Consider the following 18,541-nt stretch of genomic DNA (forward strand, 5'->3'; position numbering starts at 1 on the left):
TACAGTACAATGTCTCACAGTGACCCCTCCATACAGTACAATGTCTCACAGTGACCCCTCCATACAGTACAATGTCTCACAGTGACCCCTCCATACAGTACAATGTCTCACAGTGACCCCTCCATACAGTACAATGTCTCACAGTGACCCCTCCATACATTATAATGTCTCACAGTGACCCCTCCACACAGTACAATGTCTCACAGTGACCCCTCCACACAGTACAATGTCTCACAGTGACCACTCCAAACAGTATAATGTCTCACAGTGACCCCTCCACACAGTATAATGTCTCCGTGACCCCTCCATACAGTACAATGTCTCACAGTAACCCCTCCATACAGTACAATGTCTCACAGTAAGCCATGTACACAATTTAATGTCCCATAGAAATCACTCCACACAGTATAATGCCCTATAGTGGCCCATATGGTTCTCTTTAAGAATAAAATATAAAAATATATACATTTGGGCGATTCACCACCCTCAAACCATTGTTATACTGTGGGGTCCCTTAGACCCCAGAATATAAGGAGATGAGGGGAGATGATTAAACGTAATAAACAGTGGTATTCACCTCTCCTGGGACCCGGCCTCTTCTATTAATAGAGACACCATGAATGTTGGCGTCATAGCACAAAATGACATTGGTGTAACCTTCTGACATTATGCCAGTATAATTTTGTGCGATGATTGCGAGGTGACAGCTGAGGCCCAGTCACATTCACTTTGCCTCTGTGAACAGAAGAAGCCAGAAGACTCCCACCGGAGCCCAGGAAAGGGAAGTACCACTTGATTTTCGGCACACTCACTTTATAAAGACACACCGTCTCCTCTCCCTCCCCCCAACTTTGCATAGAAAACTGTGTTTTATAAAGCGAAAAATACAGTCCAAAAATATTACAATACAATATATACACAATCCAATCCAATCGTACGCAATAATAACCATTTCCCTGATGATCTGGATTTCTTTTGTGGATACTCTTATGGTCACACATTTAGGGTTGGTCCTATTGTTTCCCCTCCTATAGCTATTACCCTGAAGGATCCAAGTCTGGCAGCTACAACTATGCCATATGGTCCCTGAATATAAGGATACAACCATATGATCTAAAACTTATGCTGTGCTGGATACGCCACAAAGTGGGAAAAGTCCCAAAGTAATAAAAGTTGGAGAGAAATACTGTACAATGTAGAAGCCTGTCAGCTACAACCATCTGCATATCTGAACAAGGTTTTGCTCTGTAAAAATGATTCTTTTTTTGTGTTGCACGTCGAAAGCTGTTCCCCCTCGACGCCTACTCCCTACCTGTTCCCTACCCACACCGTCATTTTCCAGGCACCATCTCACTTGAGGACATGCCGTAAATGATTACTTTTGTGAAGCCGGATAGAACAAGTAAGAAAAGGGGAGGTTGCTATGGTTGCTTTTCATATGTAAAAGTAATAAGGGTGAACATTTTTGGGAACGGCTCAGTCAAAGTCAGCTAAAGGAAAGTGATAATAGCAAAACTAGTATAAAACTAGTATACCGGTGCTGCTTATGTGTATAGCAGGTACCAAATGATCTGCCGAGAGTCAAGCGACATGCTCATTCTTTCAGGCGGATTTGCCTTGTGACATCCGCCTGAAGACGCTCCCTCCTCCCGACTAGGCACATTCATTTGGCCGAATCTGGAGCAGAGTGCACGGCTGGACGCTGGTATACTGTACCGGCATACAGTCACAGCTACCCGTATTTTGGACCAGAACCTGAGGCGGCCTCCACCTCAGGATCCGGTGCAAAAAACCCTGTGTGAACTTATCCTAGTACAACAAGAAAACCTGTCAATTACATGGATTCCTGCCAATTCCATGTATTACCTCCTTCTTTTTCTTCTCTTCTTCTTTTCTCTTTTTCTCTTCTCTAATCTGAGCCAGACGCTGCTTCTTTCTCTCCAACTCCGCTTTCAGCTCACTTTTGTCAGACATGCTGAAGAACCTGAATGAACGACAAGAATATTAGAAGAAGCTGTACACGTCAGATGAGAAAAATCATAATTAGGGTTGAGCCGATCTTGAGATTTCAGGATCGATTTCAAAATCCGATTTCCGATCATTTTCCAGCCGATCCAGATTGTGATAGTGAAATTTGCTCAATCGCCGATCGGGATCCAATCTTTTCCAATCCCGATCCTCAACCCTAGTCAGTCAATGCTTCTCTATGGGAAAAGTCACTTGAGGGTTGAGCCGATCTTGAAATAATCTCCGACCTCGATCCCGCTGGAAAAGATTAGGTCGGAATTCCGATCGCGAAATTTACTCGATCGCCGATCGGAATCCAATCTTTTCTGATCCCGATCGCTCAACCCTAATCACAATGCCAGGGTTGTGGAGTCACAGGGCAAACCACCAACTCCTTTACTAATGGCTGTGTTAAGTAAAGCTCCTTTAATTCAGGGAAAAAAAAAACTATTGATTGAATATCTATGAAAGTAAATACGTAACAAACTATACAGCTAACTAATTATATAATATCAATTATTGAATGAATGAATACAATTTATTTTTTATGCCGAAGTTAGTAATGTTTTCTGACTCCAACCCCTCCAAAACTAGTCCGACTCCGCAGCCCTGTCTACAGCACAGACATTGGCATTACAAAGGATTATGGTTCTCAGTACAAATAGAAAGATATATATAGGCCAAGAATTTGATAAAAAGATATTCTCGTGTGCTTGTCATTGTCTATATGGAGGTCATCATTATAGCGTTTATCATGCCAAATAAATAACAAACGTGGTAATTTTATTTTATGGGTCATTACAGATGTGGCTATCCCAATTTTGTGTTTTTATTTTAATTTTTTCATTAAAGGGGGAAGAGGGAGTATCTTTTGATTTATTTTCTGAATAGCCCCCTGACCACAGGGGTTCAATGGCAAGTACACTCTCATATTGATAATGGGGAGTTGATATCATTAGAGATGAGCGAACACTAAAATGTTCGAGGTTCGAAATTCGATTCGAACAGCCGCTCACTGTTCGAGTGGGTTTCGAACCCCATTATAGTCTATGGGGAACATAAACTCGTTAAGGGGGAAACCCAAATTCGTGTCTGGAGGGTCACCAAGTCCACTATGACACCCCAGGAAATGATACCAACACCCTGGAATGACACTGGGACAGCAGGGGAAGCATGTCTGGGGGCATAAAAGTCACTTTATTTCATGGAAATCCCTGTCAGTTTGCGATTTTCGCAAGCTAACTTTTCCCCATAGAAATGCATTGGCCAGTGCTGATTGGCCAGAGTACGGAACTCGACCAATCAGCGCTGGCTCTGCTGGAGGAGGCGGAGTCTAAGATCGCTCCACACCAGTCTCCATTCAGGTCCGACCTTAGACTCCGCCTCCTCCGGCAGAGCCAGCGCTGATTGGCCGAAGGCTGGCCAATGCATTCCTATGCGAATGCAGAGACTTAGCAGTGCTGAGTCAGTTTTGCTCAACTACACATCTGATGCACACTCGGCACTGCTACATCAGATGTAGCAATCTGATGTAGCAGAGCCGAGGGTGCACTAGAACCCCTGTGCAAACTCAGTTCACGCTAATAGAATGCATTGGCCAGCGCCGATTGGCCAATGCATTCTATTAGCCCGATGAAGTAGAGCTGAATTGTGTGTGTTAAGCACACACATTCAGCACTGCTTCATCACGCCAATACAATGCATTAGCCAGTGCTGATTGGCCAGAGTACGGAATTCGGCCAATCAGCGCTGGCTCTGCTGGAGGAGGCGGAGTCTAAGGTCGGACCTGAATGGAGACTGGTGTGGAGCGATCTTAGACTCCGCCTCCTCCAGCAGAGCCAGCGCTGATTGGCCGAATTCCGTACTCTGGCCAATCAGCGCTGGCCAATGCATTCTATTAGCCCGATGAAGTAGAGCTGAATGTGTGTGCTTAGCACACACATTCAGCTCTACTTCATCGGGCTAATAGAATGCATTGGCCAATCAGCGCTGGCCAATGCATTCTATTAGCTTGATGAAGCAGAGTGTGCACAAGGGTTCAAGCGCACCCTCGGCTCTGATGTAGCAGAGCCGAGGGTGCGCTTGAACCCTTGTGCACACTCTGCTTCATCAAGCTAATAGAATGCATTGGCCAGCGCTGATTGAAGCAGAGCTGAATCTGTGTGCTTAGCCAACTACTCCACCGGTGTAGTTGAGCTAAACACACACATTCAGCACTGCTTCATCACGCCAATAGAATGCATTGGCCAGCACTGATTGGCCAGAGTACGGAATTCGGCCAATCAGCGCTGGCCAATGCATCCCTATGGGAAAAAGTTTATCTCACAAAAATCACAATTACACACCCGATAGAGCCCCAAAAAGTTATTTTTAATAACATTCCCCCCTAAATAAAGGTTATCCCTAGCTATCCCTGCCTGTACAGCTATCCCTGTCTCATAGTCACAAAGTTCACATTCTCATATGACCCGGATTTGAAATCCACTATTCGTCTAAAATGGAGGTCACCTGATTTCGGCAGCCAATGACTTTTTCCAATTTTTTTCAATGCCCCCGGTGTCGTAGTTCCTGTCCCACCTCCCCTGCGCTGTTATTGGTGCAAAAAAGGCGCCAGGGAAGGTGGGAGGGGAATCGAATTTTGGCGCACTTTACCACGCGGTGTTCGATTCGATTCGAACATGGCAAACACCCTGATATCCGATCGAACATGTGTTCGATAGAACACTGTTCGCTCATCTCTAGATATCATGAATAAAGTCCATGGTACTACTCCTCTGAGGCTACCGAATCTCCAGGCACGATCTTGGGGGATACCGACTCTCCGGGCACGAATGGCACGAATTTGGGGGATACTGACTCTCCAGGCACGAATTTGGGAGGGGGGGGGAATTGAATCTCCAGAAACAATCTTGAGGGGGATGCTGAATCTCCAGGCTCAATCTTGGGATGATACTGAATCCAGAGGCACGAGCTTGGGGGAGATAACATGGGGATAACCCCTCCTGCCAGTTTCTCGAAAGGGAGCTATCATGATACTCGTCAACCCATTTTTGGCTTGATTTTAAGCGCCGCTGTGTTTCAATATAAGACAAGATCTTTGTTATATGGAGCATGCCAAGATTTCAAGCAATGGTTGGGCAGCATCAAGCTTGACAGGTTTCCTTGGACATTTACCTCCTCCTGCCCTGACAGTGACGTACTGACACATTACTACATATTGAGCTCTATGTATATAATACAGCGACCATATAAACACACAGAATATGAACAGGACCCAGACATGACACTCTCCACACATGATGTGGCTACTTTGTCACACTTACCACCCAGCAAGTATAGACTGTGGGATCTCATATGATAAGGTGGGATAACGGAGACGCTTTTTGGGATGGGACTGCTATGGGTAAAAAGGCTGTTCTATGTTATTACCTAATATAGCCAATATCTACTGCACTTTATATCAGTGTTGTATCTTAATAATACGTCACATCCGGGATGTCTATATGTGACTTCTATTACCTATACTAGGACTCATGCCATCCTAAAAATCCTAGTATTTTGCAAAGAAGAATTCTCCCTTGGAACTAGACAAAAGCAGGCTGAGAATAAGCAGTTTCCTTTCAGCAACCACAAAAGGAAGGAACGGGAGTCATCTCATCACAAGAGGAATGGAGGGTTACACACAAGGCTGGAAATGTCACGGGGTACACGGCCTGGATCCACGTCCAAAATCTAGCTGCCAGGTTATCCGGCTAATTTAGATCACGGCAATACAGAAGCCTATTAAAGCGCAAGGCGTCTCCCTCCCAAGAATCCTCCTCTGGAACTTGTCAGAACACATCAGATTTTCTACAGGACACCTTTAAAAAGCAGACAGGCCATAAAGGACAAGCAATAATTCTCTCTCCATTTCTATCTCCAGCAGCATGCTCATGATCAGTTTAAAGGACACTTCCATTAACAGGGAAAGTCCCTGCCAAATGGTAGAATATGTTATTACAAGGCCCCCATTCTATTTAACGGGTGACCATGTAATACACAGATGAGTCCTTAAGAGCAAATTGTGCACTACTTTGCTTAATATAGTAAGTGTAAGGGGCACGTCACCTGTCCCCTGGTGATGTCTGGTCCAGCACACGTCAGGTCTTATGCCTGTGGAAGTCCACGCCGCACGTGAGCCCTGAGGCCAGCGATGTCACTCACATACGTCACCAGTTCCTTTCCTTAGGAAACTGAGGCCAGTCATGTGTGCTGAGGACTTCTGCTGACACAAGCCCCGACAGCGACGGGGGACACTGGAGTGCCAGGCCAGGTGGGTAGGACTTGAAGTTTTTATGTTTTCCCTTCCCCGGCCTTCTGCCCGAGTACTGAAACTCATGGATAACCCCTTAATAATGGCACATTTTACTCCGGCGCTGCTGATAATTAAGAGGCATGTACATCGCGGGTGGTCCATGTGCTAGAAACAAACAGTCTGTCGACATTTTACATCAGTTTTCTAATACACAGTCCAGTCATATTAATGTGACCACCGCCTACTTTGGATGCCAACATTAAATAACCAATCGCAGAAGGCACGTGTCATCAGCCATCTGGGTGCACTCATCATTGTGGAAGACACGATGGATCAACCCAAGTATGCATCTATCCTAGCGGACCATGTTCACCCCTACATGAGAATTGTTTTTCCTCAGGATGATGGCATCTACCAGCAGGACAATGCGACATGTCATAAAGTTCACAGTGTACGTGCGTGGTTCGAGCAGCACCAGGATGAGTTTACCGTACTCCCTTGGCCAGCAAATTCCCCGGACTTGAACCAAATCGAGAATCTGTGGGACCACCTCGATCGGGTTGTTCATGCCATGGATGCTCAACCACGTAACCTAGCGAAGCTGGCCACGGCAATGGAGTCGGCATGGCTCAACATCCCAGTGATCATCAGCACAACATCCCCTCTCTTCCCGCACGAATTCCAGCGATCCGCTCTGCCAAAGGGGGTTATTCTGGATGTTGACAGGTGGTCACATTAATGTAACTGGACTGTGTATAAATAATGTTAAATTTTCGAGCCTGATGGTGACTGCCGAGAGACTTGTCCACAAACTTGCAACTTTTCTACACCAGAAAACTGGTGTAAATTCTTTGATAAATTAACCAAAATCTGCCCTGTGTACAAAACCGATATGAACCACAGCATCTACCAACGGAGCAAGAAATTCAGGAGGAAAAACAAACGGTCTATTCTATCCACAAAGAATTGCCCAACTTAAGACAAATAAGGAAAAGTTATTGCCTTAGCATGCTGAATTCCCTTACATGGCCCCCTGTATTCCCTTACAGCTGTACGCCTCAAATACAAAGGAGAGCATTGAGTGCCTTACAAAGCTGCCATTCTACATGACTGTAGACTTGTCATAAAATCTTATGATAAGCCGAGACGTGATAGGAAAAATAATCAACATAAAATCAGACTAAATAGGGCACTAAAGTTTAAAAAAAAAAAAAAAAAAAAAAAATCACCCCACCAAACACCCCTTTTAGCAACCAAATGTAGGCACACACTAATTGTTAAAATCTCAATAGATTAAACTATGGCCGGTGGAACCAGAAGAGTTTTATTCTACAGACATAAAAGAATGAGTTAAGAAGAAGTTCCAGCGTGACAGCGCCAGTGGCCCATTATCTTGTAGACAGGATGGAAGGTGAATCTTCAGAAGCAGGCCTATTCTTATAGCTAGACAATAATTACAGCTTTATATGGCCAGACAGTGAGGGAAGGAGAAAAGCATTCAGGGTATGCACCAACCACTACATTACATGGGAACAGACCTAATCCTGCCTGGTATAGGACAAAACATTTCATGCACCTTAACCTTAAAGGAGTATAAACATAGCGTAACCGTATTTAGATTTGTAGACAAGTAACATTTAAACTTTTTGCAAATATCATTCAAAATGTTGCAAATTTTCTCCAACTATCATTTAATAGTGACAGTCTGTTGTCATGTTCAGTCACCAATGGATAGGACCATGAATGCAGGGATGTTCTATACGATGAAACCCAGCCATGATGTCCTTATTGTGGTCGGGTTATCTTCTCATACATGTAGTGTCCTCCTGATAACCAGCCATGATGTCCTTATTGTGGTCAGGTTATCTTCTCATACATGTAGTGTCCTCCTGATAACCAGCCATGATGTCCTTATTGTGATCGGGTTATCTTCTCATACCTGTAGTGTCCTCCTGATAACCAGCCATGATGTCCTTATCATGGCTGGGATTCTGACAAGTCCCAGACCATAGAAAGTTTCTGCATTCGTGGTCGTTTCCATTGTCAACCGATGAAGACAACAGACTGTCACCACTAAGAAAATCTTTAAAACACTGCACAATTTTTAGTTATATTTACATAAAAATTTAAGTTTTAATAGTCAAAATCGGAATTTGGATTATATGCAGGGAGATGACCCCACCAAACACGCTGAACACATCCATAGACTATTTGGCCACTGGCTGACCGATATACCATGCAGTACAGAACAGTATTATTGACAACACTATCCCATGTACGTTTAACATATAATTGTGTAGTTTGCACCAAGCTGTATACAGCTAAAGCTACATGACAACTTTGGCCCAGATGCCCATCACATGACCAAGATCGCCATGTTGTCCTACGACTCCTTCACAGTTACAACCAGGACTTGTATTTAAAAAAACCAAAACAAAAACGCACAAAACAACATTGCTCGATTTTTCTGTGGCAACCAAGGCTGTAGAGTTGGAGTCAGGACCAGTTTTGGGTGGAACAGGAAAAAAGTTGGCTTCACTTAATGACAATACTAGTATATTATATTAAGAATTTAACGGCGTTATCCACTTTCTAATATTGATGGTCTGAACCTTGCAGATCAGCTACTCTGAGACAGCGCCGCTCCCGGTAATGTTTACATGTCAGGAACCATGCTGCTCGCTCACTGTACAAGGTCTAGTGGTGGCTTTGGGTACTGCAGCACTGTTCTATAGGACTTTCATGACAAACATTACTGGGAACTGCACTGTCCTGGACGAAGTGATCTCTGAGAGTCCTCGGTGTCAGACCCTCACAGATCTAATATCAATGACCTATCCTAAGCATAGGCCAGCAATAATAGAAAATGGATAGCCCCTTTAAGATAAAAGCACAGATCAAATTTCTGAGCACATAAAATTTCTGACGTTAGAAACATTTACCTTGTAATCCTTCAGAAGGCAAATGAAGAACTTCAAGCTTTGGTCTACCTGAAAAGACAAACCTGGTAAAGAAGTATATAGTATACAAAAGAATATACATCTATAGCAACTCCATTGGTGTGGTGATGGTTTTTTTCCAATATGGAAATGAGTTATTGGGAGCAATGAGGGCATTGCCATTGCTCCAAAGAGGTAAGCGCCAATGCCCTGAGTGGGCACCGATACCCACGTTGTACAATTACTCTCCTGACATGTCCACGCTACCGAATAAATAATACACGTCTCTATTAGAGAACACAAAACAGAACAATATGACATATAAAAAATTCCAGCAATGAAAATCAGAATGAAATATAATATAATTTTCCCACTATTTTTTATGCTATTTTCTATAGGAATTAAAAATCTTTTAGTTATTTCCAATTTTTGCTGCAGGAATTTTTTTGCTATTTTTTCCAATAGTTTTTTTTACATCCTATATCGGAGGGATCAGACCATTGGGCTGTGTGACATATTTTTTATAACAAATGTATAATTTGGGACCATGTAATAACCAAATATTCCTGTGTCTAAAAACTGCTGTATACGGCGCCCCCTGCTGTTTTGGTGCTTACAAAAGGAACAGAAAACACTACGCAGAGATGAATGCTTCTACAAGGTGCGGAGCAGGCGAGTATTAATATATCCCCGTTCTGTTCACGTAACAGCAAAACACTAATACACTACAGAATAAATAATCCACAATGGCTTCCAGCTCGGTGCTTTATACTTAGCCGCAGACAGCGGTGAGTCATGAGGACCGCGCCTAGACTGAACAGAGTGTGAAGTATTATTTTCGGATACGCTGGTCCTATGGAAATAACAGGCGGCACACTTTACTTGTGATACTATGGGAGATCAATCAGTATAAGGATACGTTCACTCTACTGTTATTACAGTCTGTTGTTCTTATCTGTCATAGGATGAGAGCAACGGACATCAATATGCAGACGGGCACCTGTTTTTAAAGAGGACATTTTATGTCCTATGTCAAGGACAGGGGTTTGGGGACGTCCTTTAGATGGGGGGTGATTACACTAGGCTGCATCAACAAAATCTGCAACCAAAACACTGTACTCAATGGGTAGCAGGATGCTGGTTCTCAGTGTAAGTCCCTGGTGTTATTGTCAATGACCCCCCCCCACCACCATGTATCCCCTACAGGCGGTAATGCCAGAACCTCTGCAGCAATGATCAACCCAACTACCACATGTGATCACTGAGGCCTGTAACTAGCTGAAGCAGCCACATGGGGGCGCCACTAATGTCACCGCTAGAGATTAATGCAAAACTATAAACCGATTAATCCAGCTGCTGAAAAAGGTGGACCCGGGAGAGACGAGTACCGGTTTCTTATGTTTAAGTGCCCTTAAGCTATAGTATTAAATAATAAAACGAAGAGATGGACAACCTCTAAAAATGAACGTACAAGAAATAGATTTGTTGTAGAAATGTGTGGAATTGTCCTAGTCACCTGAATTGAATTTGCAGAAACAATTGGATTGTAAAACAAGGGGAAAAAAAACTCTGCTGCAGAAGTATGGCAGTTCGGGTTAGGCCTGTATCCATCAGCACAGACAGGCATACAGATTCATTTTCAATATCAATACAGATCTATTTACAAATTATGACTGTTAAAGTGAACCTGTCAGGTCAATTTGGGACACTAAAGATCCTTATAGATCGGGGTTTAGTGTCCCAAACCGCCCTGTCTTAAATCCATCCATACCAATAACGAAAAAAATAAATAAATAAATAAACTTTTATACTTCCTTAGATAAGAGTCTCATCAGACTCCTCTCTGGTGCTCTCGGCACCCACGCAGTTTTTTTAGTGAAGGCGAGGACATGCACCCCAGCTTCACTGCACAGGTGTCAGAGGTACGGGGTATGGACACTGAAGCTGAGGTGTACTCCAATGGCTGCAGAGAAGAACTGCGCAGGTGCAGGAGTACAGCGGCAGGGTACAGAGTATAAAGAGATTTTATTTTTATTGCCTTAGGCTGATACATTGCGGATTTTTCGTTTATAATATTTCCTTGAACATTGGACAAGTTTATTTCAGTACCAGCAGAGGGGATGAGGTTTCACCAAACCTAACCAGCAGCGCGGATTATTTCCACTTCTATAACAAAAATTCCACCTTGCATTTGTTTCAATGGAAGGTGCACAATTCATTTTCCACTGGCTACCGAAAAAAAGAAGCGCCTATCCTGAACCTCAGACTGAAGTCAATGGGAACACAACATCTCTCCACTGCTGGCAGGAAGGTTACCTGCTGCAAAATCCACTATGCCATCTTCCCTACGTCACCTGCCTTCAAGTTTCTAAGAATTATATTTGTCTTTATTATATCCGGTTTGGGAAAGATGGGTTGCAAAAAATATAGCTACTAACAGTGATCCCCCTACACAGCTTTTCCATAATCCTGAGAATCTGCCTACTGATGCCTTAATACATGGGCACATTATGTACCAATACACACGGACAGTAAGGTTTGCGGTTAGGATTAGAGTCCGGAAAAGCTGTGACAACCTCTGCGCGACATGTAATAGCAGCTGGATACAACCCAGCTTTCTCATGTTCCATCAAGCCTGCCAAGTGAAGAAGCAATACAAAAGCAAGGGAGTTATCATTACATAAGTAGGCAGCTATGCAAATCTGACGTCTGGGAAAGCTGGGTGACAAAGCCCATAGGAGCAAAGACAGCAGCAACAATGGTGGCCACCCAGCTTTCCCAGAAATAGGAACAAATAGCAGAAGATAACTAAGCAATGAGGCACACTATGCAAGGTCAATAGCTGTCAGGACATGCTGGTACTTGTAGTCCCAGGTGCCATAAGTGACATCATACAGTCAGTATATACACAAGGAGCAGCCATGATAGCAATAAGCCATACCGGGGGACAGTTGCCCCTCCACAGCTCTGCTGCCTCCAGCAGCCCGCTCATTGGCTGTGCATAGCCTCCAATAATAACAACCACTAGGCCCCACTATGATCAGGCTGAAGCCGCCATGGCAGCCAGTTACCCACACCACGACCCATACCCACCGATCGCCAACCTTACTTTTTCCCCACTGGGTCCAATCGTGTCACCGCCCTGTCTCCCTGTGCACCCCGCCCGACACCGGCCACATACACTGCGAATGACTGATGCTCTACGGAAAAGGATGAAGGCCAAAACACAGACCGCGCAGCTGCAATGACGCCACCCTTGTAAGATGACAGGAGGACAGGCTTCTAAAAAGCAGAGGGCGGGAGGAAATGCTTCCTGTATGTCTCCAGTGCAGGAGCCATTTTCCTGTGGATATGGCCATAAGTGAAAATGAATGTTGGTCTCCGGCAAAGCCATCACATTATTATTCATTTAGGAGACATGTTTAGCAGACATTGTGTATAGAACTTGTTTTACTGTCAGCTTATTTATTCCCTTGTGTGTGGATAGATAAGGAAAATTTTGTTTTTGTACCATGTGGATAGATGGATAGATAGATAGATAGATAGATAGATAGATAGATAGATAGATAGATAGATAGATAGATAGATAGATAGATAGATAGATAGATAGATAGATAGATAGGAGATAGATAGATAGATAGATATGAGAGATAGATAGATAGATAGATAGATAGATAGATAGATAGATAGATAGATAGATAGATAGATAGATAGATAGATAGATAGATAGGAGATAGATAGATAGATAGATAGATAGATAGATAGATAGATAGATAGATAGATAGATAGATAGATAGATAGATATGAGAGATAGATAGATAGATAGATAGATAGATAGATAGATAGATAGATAGATAGATAGATAGGAGATAGATAGATAGATAGATAGATAGATAGATAGATAGATAGATAGGAGATAGATAGATAGATAGATAGATAGATAGGAGATAGATAGATAGATAGATAGATAGATAGATAGATAGATAGATAGATAGATAGATAGATAGATATGAGAGATAGATAGATAGATAGATAGATAGATAGATAGATAGATAGATAGATAGATAGATAGGAGATAGACAGATAGGAGATAGATAGATATGAGAGATAGATAGATAGATAGATAGATAGATAGATAGATAGATAGAGCTAGATAGATATGAGAGAGAGAGATAGATAGATATGAGAGATAGATAGATAGATAGATAGATAGATAGATATGAGATAGATAGATATATAGATAGGAGATAGATAGATAGATAGATAGATAGATAGATAGGAGATAGATAGATAGATAGACAGACAGACAGACAGACAGACAGACAGATAGATAGATAGATAGATAGATAGATAGATAGATAGATAGATAGATACAGATTCTGTAATATCATTATTGATGTTTTAAAAGGGATGCAATGATAAAGTGGGTCTCTTCTAACATTCATTCTCCTGCATAGGTAGAGGTGTAGTATCCATGTAAATTCTGCACCACTCTTTTGGGGAGATTTCTCTTTTATTTATGCCAGATATCTGGTGTGACCTCAGATTTTACTTTTAACGCCATTTGTGACATTAATAGCGTTTTCACGCCAGTTTCATGTAAGTGGCGTTGGGCGTTACTTTACATTTTACGTCATTAATACCAGATTGCTGCATCACAGAAATCTACGCCAGCTTCTTAAAGCCCAGGTGCACGGCCTGGCATAGAGGCCACCCCATTTATAAAGAGTATGCGTCTTTAAATATGCCTGGCGCCTTCGAAGCAGGCAGGAGTGACGTAGTGACGTTACTACATCACAACTGCAGCTCCCTGAAGATGCGCTCAGACCAGATCAAAGTCAAATGAAGGGGAAGGAGGTGAAAATTACCTTATTTGTTGAGCATTTTACTATGTGGGCCACAACTAGGGGGCGCTATGGTGTTGTGGTCACAATGAGGGGCATGATAATACTATGTGGGGACATTATAGTGCTGGAATCACAATAAAGGGGCCATTATTTGTACTATGTGGGACATTATATTGTGTGGGGCCACTGGGCGGAGATACCACAGTATGAGAGCCACAACGGGGACATTATATTGTGTAGGAGCCACTGGGGGGGATGTCATTATGTATGAGAGCCACAACAGGGACATTATACTGTGTGGGGACCATAAGAGGGGATTATATTGTATGGGGGCCACAAGAGGACATTGTATTGTGTATTAAACTGTGTGGGAGCCACTGGAGGGATTATACTGTGTAAAGGCCACTAGGGAAATATCAAACTGTGTGGGGGCCAAAGCGGGGATGTTACACAGTAGGGGCAGAAGGGACATGATAGTATGGGTCTCACAAAGAGCCATGATGCCTTATGGGGACACTGAGGGGATATTATACTGTGTGGGGGCCAAAGGGCGGGTGGGGTTTGTGGATAGTAAGAAGTGCAAGGCGACATGGGCAAGGTTTGAGGCATCATTTATGATAGGTAAATTTTGTCTTTCTTTCAATCCTCTGAGCAAATAGAGTTGGAGCTAGGACTTACCTCCTGATGTCTTGGACAGCACCTGAAATCCAGGACTGTCCTGCTGAATCAGGGATGGTTAAGCAGTGTGTATGACTACTGCATTCAATCATTGGCCTCAATTTGCAAGACCGATGGCATCACCAATACAGAAAACCCCTTTAAGCATTATCCCCAATTTATAAAGTGATAGCATATAGCTAGAAGTATTATCACTTTATAATTAGCTAGGATCCGACCTTTGGTAATTCTACTAATCCTGAGAATGAAGGGGGCCACAGTGCTGCTGTAGGCTTGAGCCACATGGTAACTTTTTGCCACGACTCCTGATGCATGACCAATGATCACCGTGTACCCTGCAACTCCTTCTCTATTGTAAATGAATGGAGTCACAATCCAACCTAGGAGACCAGACCAGTCAAATTTTGTAAATTTTTTTCTGGAGAATATCCAATTTGCTACTACTATAAATTCTTACATGTATTTTCTACACCAAATCTTGCACAGAAATTCTACAACATTTTAGTCCTGTGGGAACCGACCCTTAAAGTAGGCCATCAATATTTGCTCCAAGTCCCTGGAGATCTGTCAATCAGCAAAATGACGGGGCTGAAGCACTTACGGGGACCTTATTAATATTTTAGTAAAGGGAAAGCCCTTTAATAATCACTTTGAATCAAGCAGCTGTCAGCAGTCTTTGCCATGGAGTTGCCTATTTTGTGATGTTCCTGGACTGTCTTGGAGGACGGGAAAGTATTGCCTTTAAACAAATAAGATAACACAGTACAGAAAGAATTGACAAATTGCTGCAAAACTCGGCATGTACTTATAGCTCAGGCAGATGTGTAAATTATTACGTGTGGTCTAATAGGACACTGGGCTCGAATCAAGAGGGTGTAAAAGTGTTTCCCCCATTGCCTTAAAAAAAGCTCTCAGAGGCTAATTTAAGGGTAGTTTACCTTTAGGTGAGAGGTCGTTGACTGCTAGACTCTCCTCTACGACACACTCATAGACATCGTGCCCAGTTGACAGACTTTGAGAGGGGTGCATCAATAGACTGAGAGAAGCAGGATGGTTGTTTCGATAAATCGCCCACCAGATCTTTTTGACCTAACTGTTATGAGAAGTATATTGTAAGAGCAGCGGTTATGTAAGGGTACAGATGGCCCAGACAAACCATCAGTAGAGAAGATCAGCTCCTTTATACTGATGGATGTCTACCATCCAGATGCAGGTAACACCTTCATTATACACCCCTATAGGTTTAGCAGAAGGAAATATGGTGTGATGGGACCATCATGTGTCCTGCTATTGACAGCCAGCCACCATCACTTTCATTTGCAGTGGTGTTGCGAGAGAAATCTGGAATACTACAGATTGGCACTGTATCGTCTTTAGCAATTAATCCAGGTTCTGTTTGAGATGCAGTCAGGTTGGGGTATGGAGCCATCTTGGGAAGCATTTCAATCCTGCCTTTGCTGGGGAGCAACACAGTTCCCCAACTGCTTGTGATTTGTGGAGCCATCACATATGATAATAAGAGCATGTTCACACCTGCACCCGGTCTCCGCTTTAGACAATCCGGCAGGTTTCCATCTTCTGCCCCGAGAAACTGGACATGGGATGGAAACCCAGCAATCAGTTTTCAAACCCATATACTTGAATGGGTTTGCAAAGTGACCGCCTGGGTGCGTCTTCTGCCCCTTGCAGCAAAACCATTTTTTTTACACCTACATGTTCGACTTTGTGTCTTAAAAAACGGTTTTGACGTGAAGAGACTGAAGACGCACATGGGCAGTCACTTTGCAAACCCATTCAAGTGAATGGGTTTGAATACTGACCGCTGGGTTTCCGTCCCCTGTCCAGTTTCTTGGGGCAGAAGATGGAAACCCACCTGATTGGCTAAAGCGGAGACCGGGCGCAGGTGTGAACCCACCCTTAAGCACCCATAGTAGTGATACAAGGGGTACTAACAGCTCAGTGACATTACAGGACATCCTCCAGCCACATGTGTTGTCTCCTATGGCAGGTCTTCCAGATGGCATTTTTCAGCAGGATAATGCTCCCCACCCACAGCAAGTGTTTCCCAGGAATGTCTCCAACAGATTGAAATATGTTCTAATCCTCCCCGGTTGCCACATTTATTGCCAATTGTGCATTCATGGGACCAGTTGGAACATCAGCACAACCTACAAGTATACAGGCCAAGCTGCAATATCTGTGGGCCATGACAATGAATATTATTAGCACTTACATGTATCACACGTAGAACGTTTCATTCCATTCTAACAACTCCTTGGAACATTATTGTATTGAACTTAATGTTTGTGGAACTAATTTTACTTTGTAATTTTTTTGTGTGATGTACTAGGAAGCTGGAAAAAAAATTCAGAATGGGGTAGAATTGGAGGGAAAAAAAACTACATTGTTTTTTTAAAAAAAACAAAAACGTTTCTATAAAATTTCTTGGAGTTGCAATAGTCTAACACCCATAACTTATATATATTTCCATGTATGGGGATGTATAGGGCATGTATTTTGTGGGGCCGGGTGTACTTTTTAGTTATACCATTTTGGAGAATGTCTATTGCTTTGCTTCTTATTAAAAATTTTAATTTTTGCTATGATGTTAATCGTATGGGGAATTTATTTTTTTTAAAGGGATTCCACCATTAACATAAAATATTTTCTCGCTAACAGGAAGGAATAGCCTTAAGAAAGTCTTTGTCTCCTACCTTTAGATGTCTTTTCCACGCCGCTGTTCCGTAGAAATCCCGGTTTATTGTTGGCATGCAAATGAGCTCTCTTGCAGCACTGGCGGCGGGCCCCAGCACTCAAACAGCACTGGGGGCGTCCCCAATGCTGCAAGAGAAATCTCCAGCTCCGCCTCCTTCTTCTTCAGGAACGGCCTCTTCACGCGTCTTCTTCCCGGGGTTGTTTCAAACTTCTAGGTCTCGGGCCTAGGGCAAAGCCGACTGCGTATGCCCACCAGCATTTATACGGAACGGCAGAGAAGACATCTAAAGGTAGGAGACGAATAGCCTTTCTTAAGGCTAATCCTACGTGTTAGCGAGAAAATATTCGATTTTAATAGTAGAATCCCTTTAAAGTTTCTAAACTAGGCGTTTCAGACACAGGGATGCCTAATGTGTATGTGTTTCAAATATTTTTTTTTCACTTATATGTTCTCTAGGGAAAGGGGAGGGGGGGGGGTGACTCACATTTGTAATTCCTTTTATTTAATTATTTTAATTTTTTTGCGATGCATTGCACATTACTGACACTTCTATCACAGGCTGCACCTACTACTTCTTGTCTTTCAGCAATAATATTTCCTGACATGGTTTCTTATCTTCCCCGAATTAATTTCAGTTACTGTCCTCTTGTTCATATAATTGAAGTCGCCCTTAGGGTGCCATTACACGGTGCGGCCTGGCCCAATCCGGCAGGCGCTAATTCCTAGACCACACTTATACTTTTTATTTGAAGCGATATCATAAGTACAGGTACAGCTTAGCAAATAGCAGTAAAATAAGGTAATTATACCTAAGTATCAGTCACAACGTCCCATGCTACCCTGCTATGATATCCGAAAATGAGCGCCCCTGATAAGAGAGGGATGGGAAGAGCCAGGGAGAATTGAATTGTAGAATATGGAAAGCTCTCTCCCTTATCTGCACGTCTTATACTGCGTACTGGGTTTTCTGTTGCACTTTTAACACCAAAGTGTCCCTGCCTATTAGAACATTCAGTAGATGGTTAGTCGCCGCTCTTCATATGTGTTTATGTACTTTCCA

At 43.0% G+C, this 18,541-nt stretch overlaps 1 protein-coding gene across 3 annotated transcripts in view; it reads right to left on the bottom strand.

The window, feature by feature from the left end:
- Positions 1-12,478, bottom strand: part of DYNC1I2 (dynein cytoplasmic 1 intermediate chain 2) — an 81,202-nt gene extending 68,724 nt beyond the window's left edge. For 2 of the 3 annotated variants that reach the window (XM_075284179.1, XM_075284181.1), the window contains exons 1-3: positions 12,350-12,478; positions 9,244-9,291; positions 1,867-1,984 (exon numbers count right to left, since the gene is read on the bottom strand). In XM_075284179.1, the coding sequence (XP_075140280.1) occupies positions 1,867-1,974 (108 nt within the window). In that variant the 5' untranslated portion in view covers positions 1,975-1,984; positions 9,244-9,291; positions 12,350-12,478. The remainder of the gene's footprint in view (positions 1-1,866; positions 1,985-9,243; positions 9,292-12,349) is intronic. The other variant, XM_075284182.1, reaches the window with a different exon arrangement.
- Positions 12,479-18,541: the final 6,063 nt, after the last annotated feature.

The sequence above is a fragment of the Leptodactylus fuscus genome, chromosome 8 (assembly GCF_031893055.1).
Source record: "Leptodactylus fuscus isolate aLepFus1 chromosome 8, aLepFus1.hap2, whole genome shotgun sequence".
Taxonomy (NCBI): Eukaryota; Metazoa; Chordata; class Amphibia; order Anura; family Leptodactylidae; genus Leptodactylus; species Leptodactylus fuscus.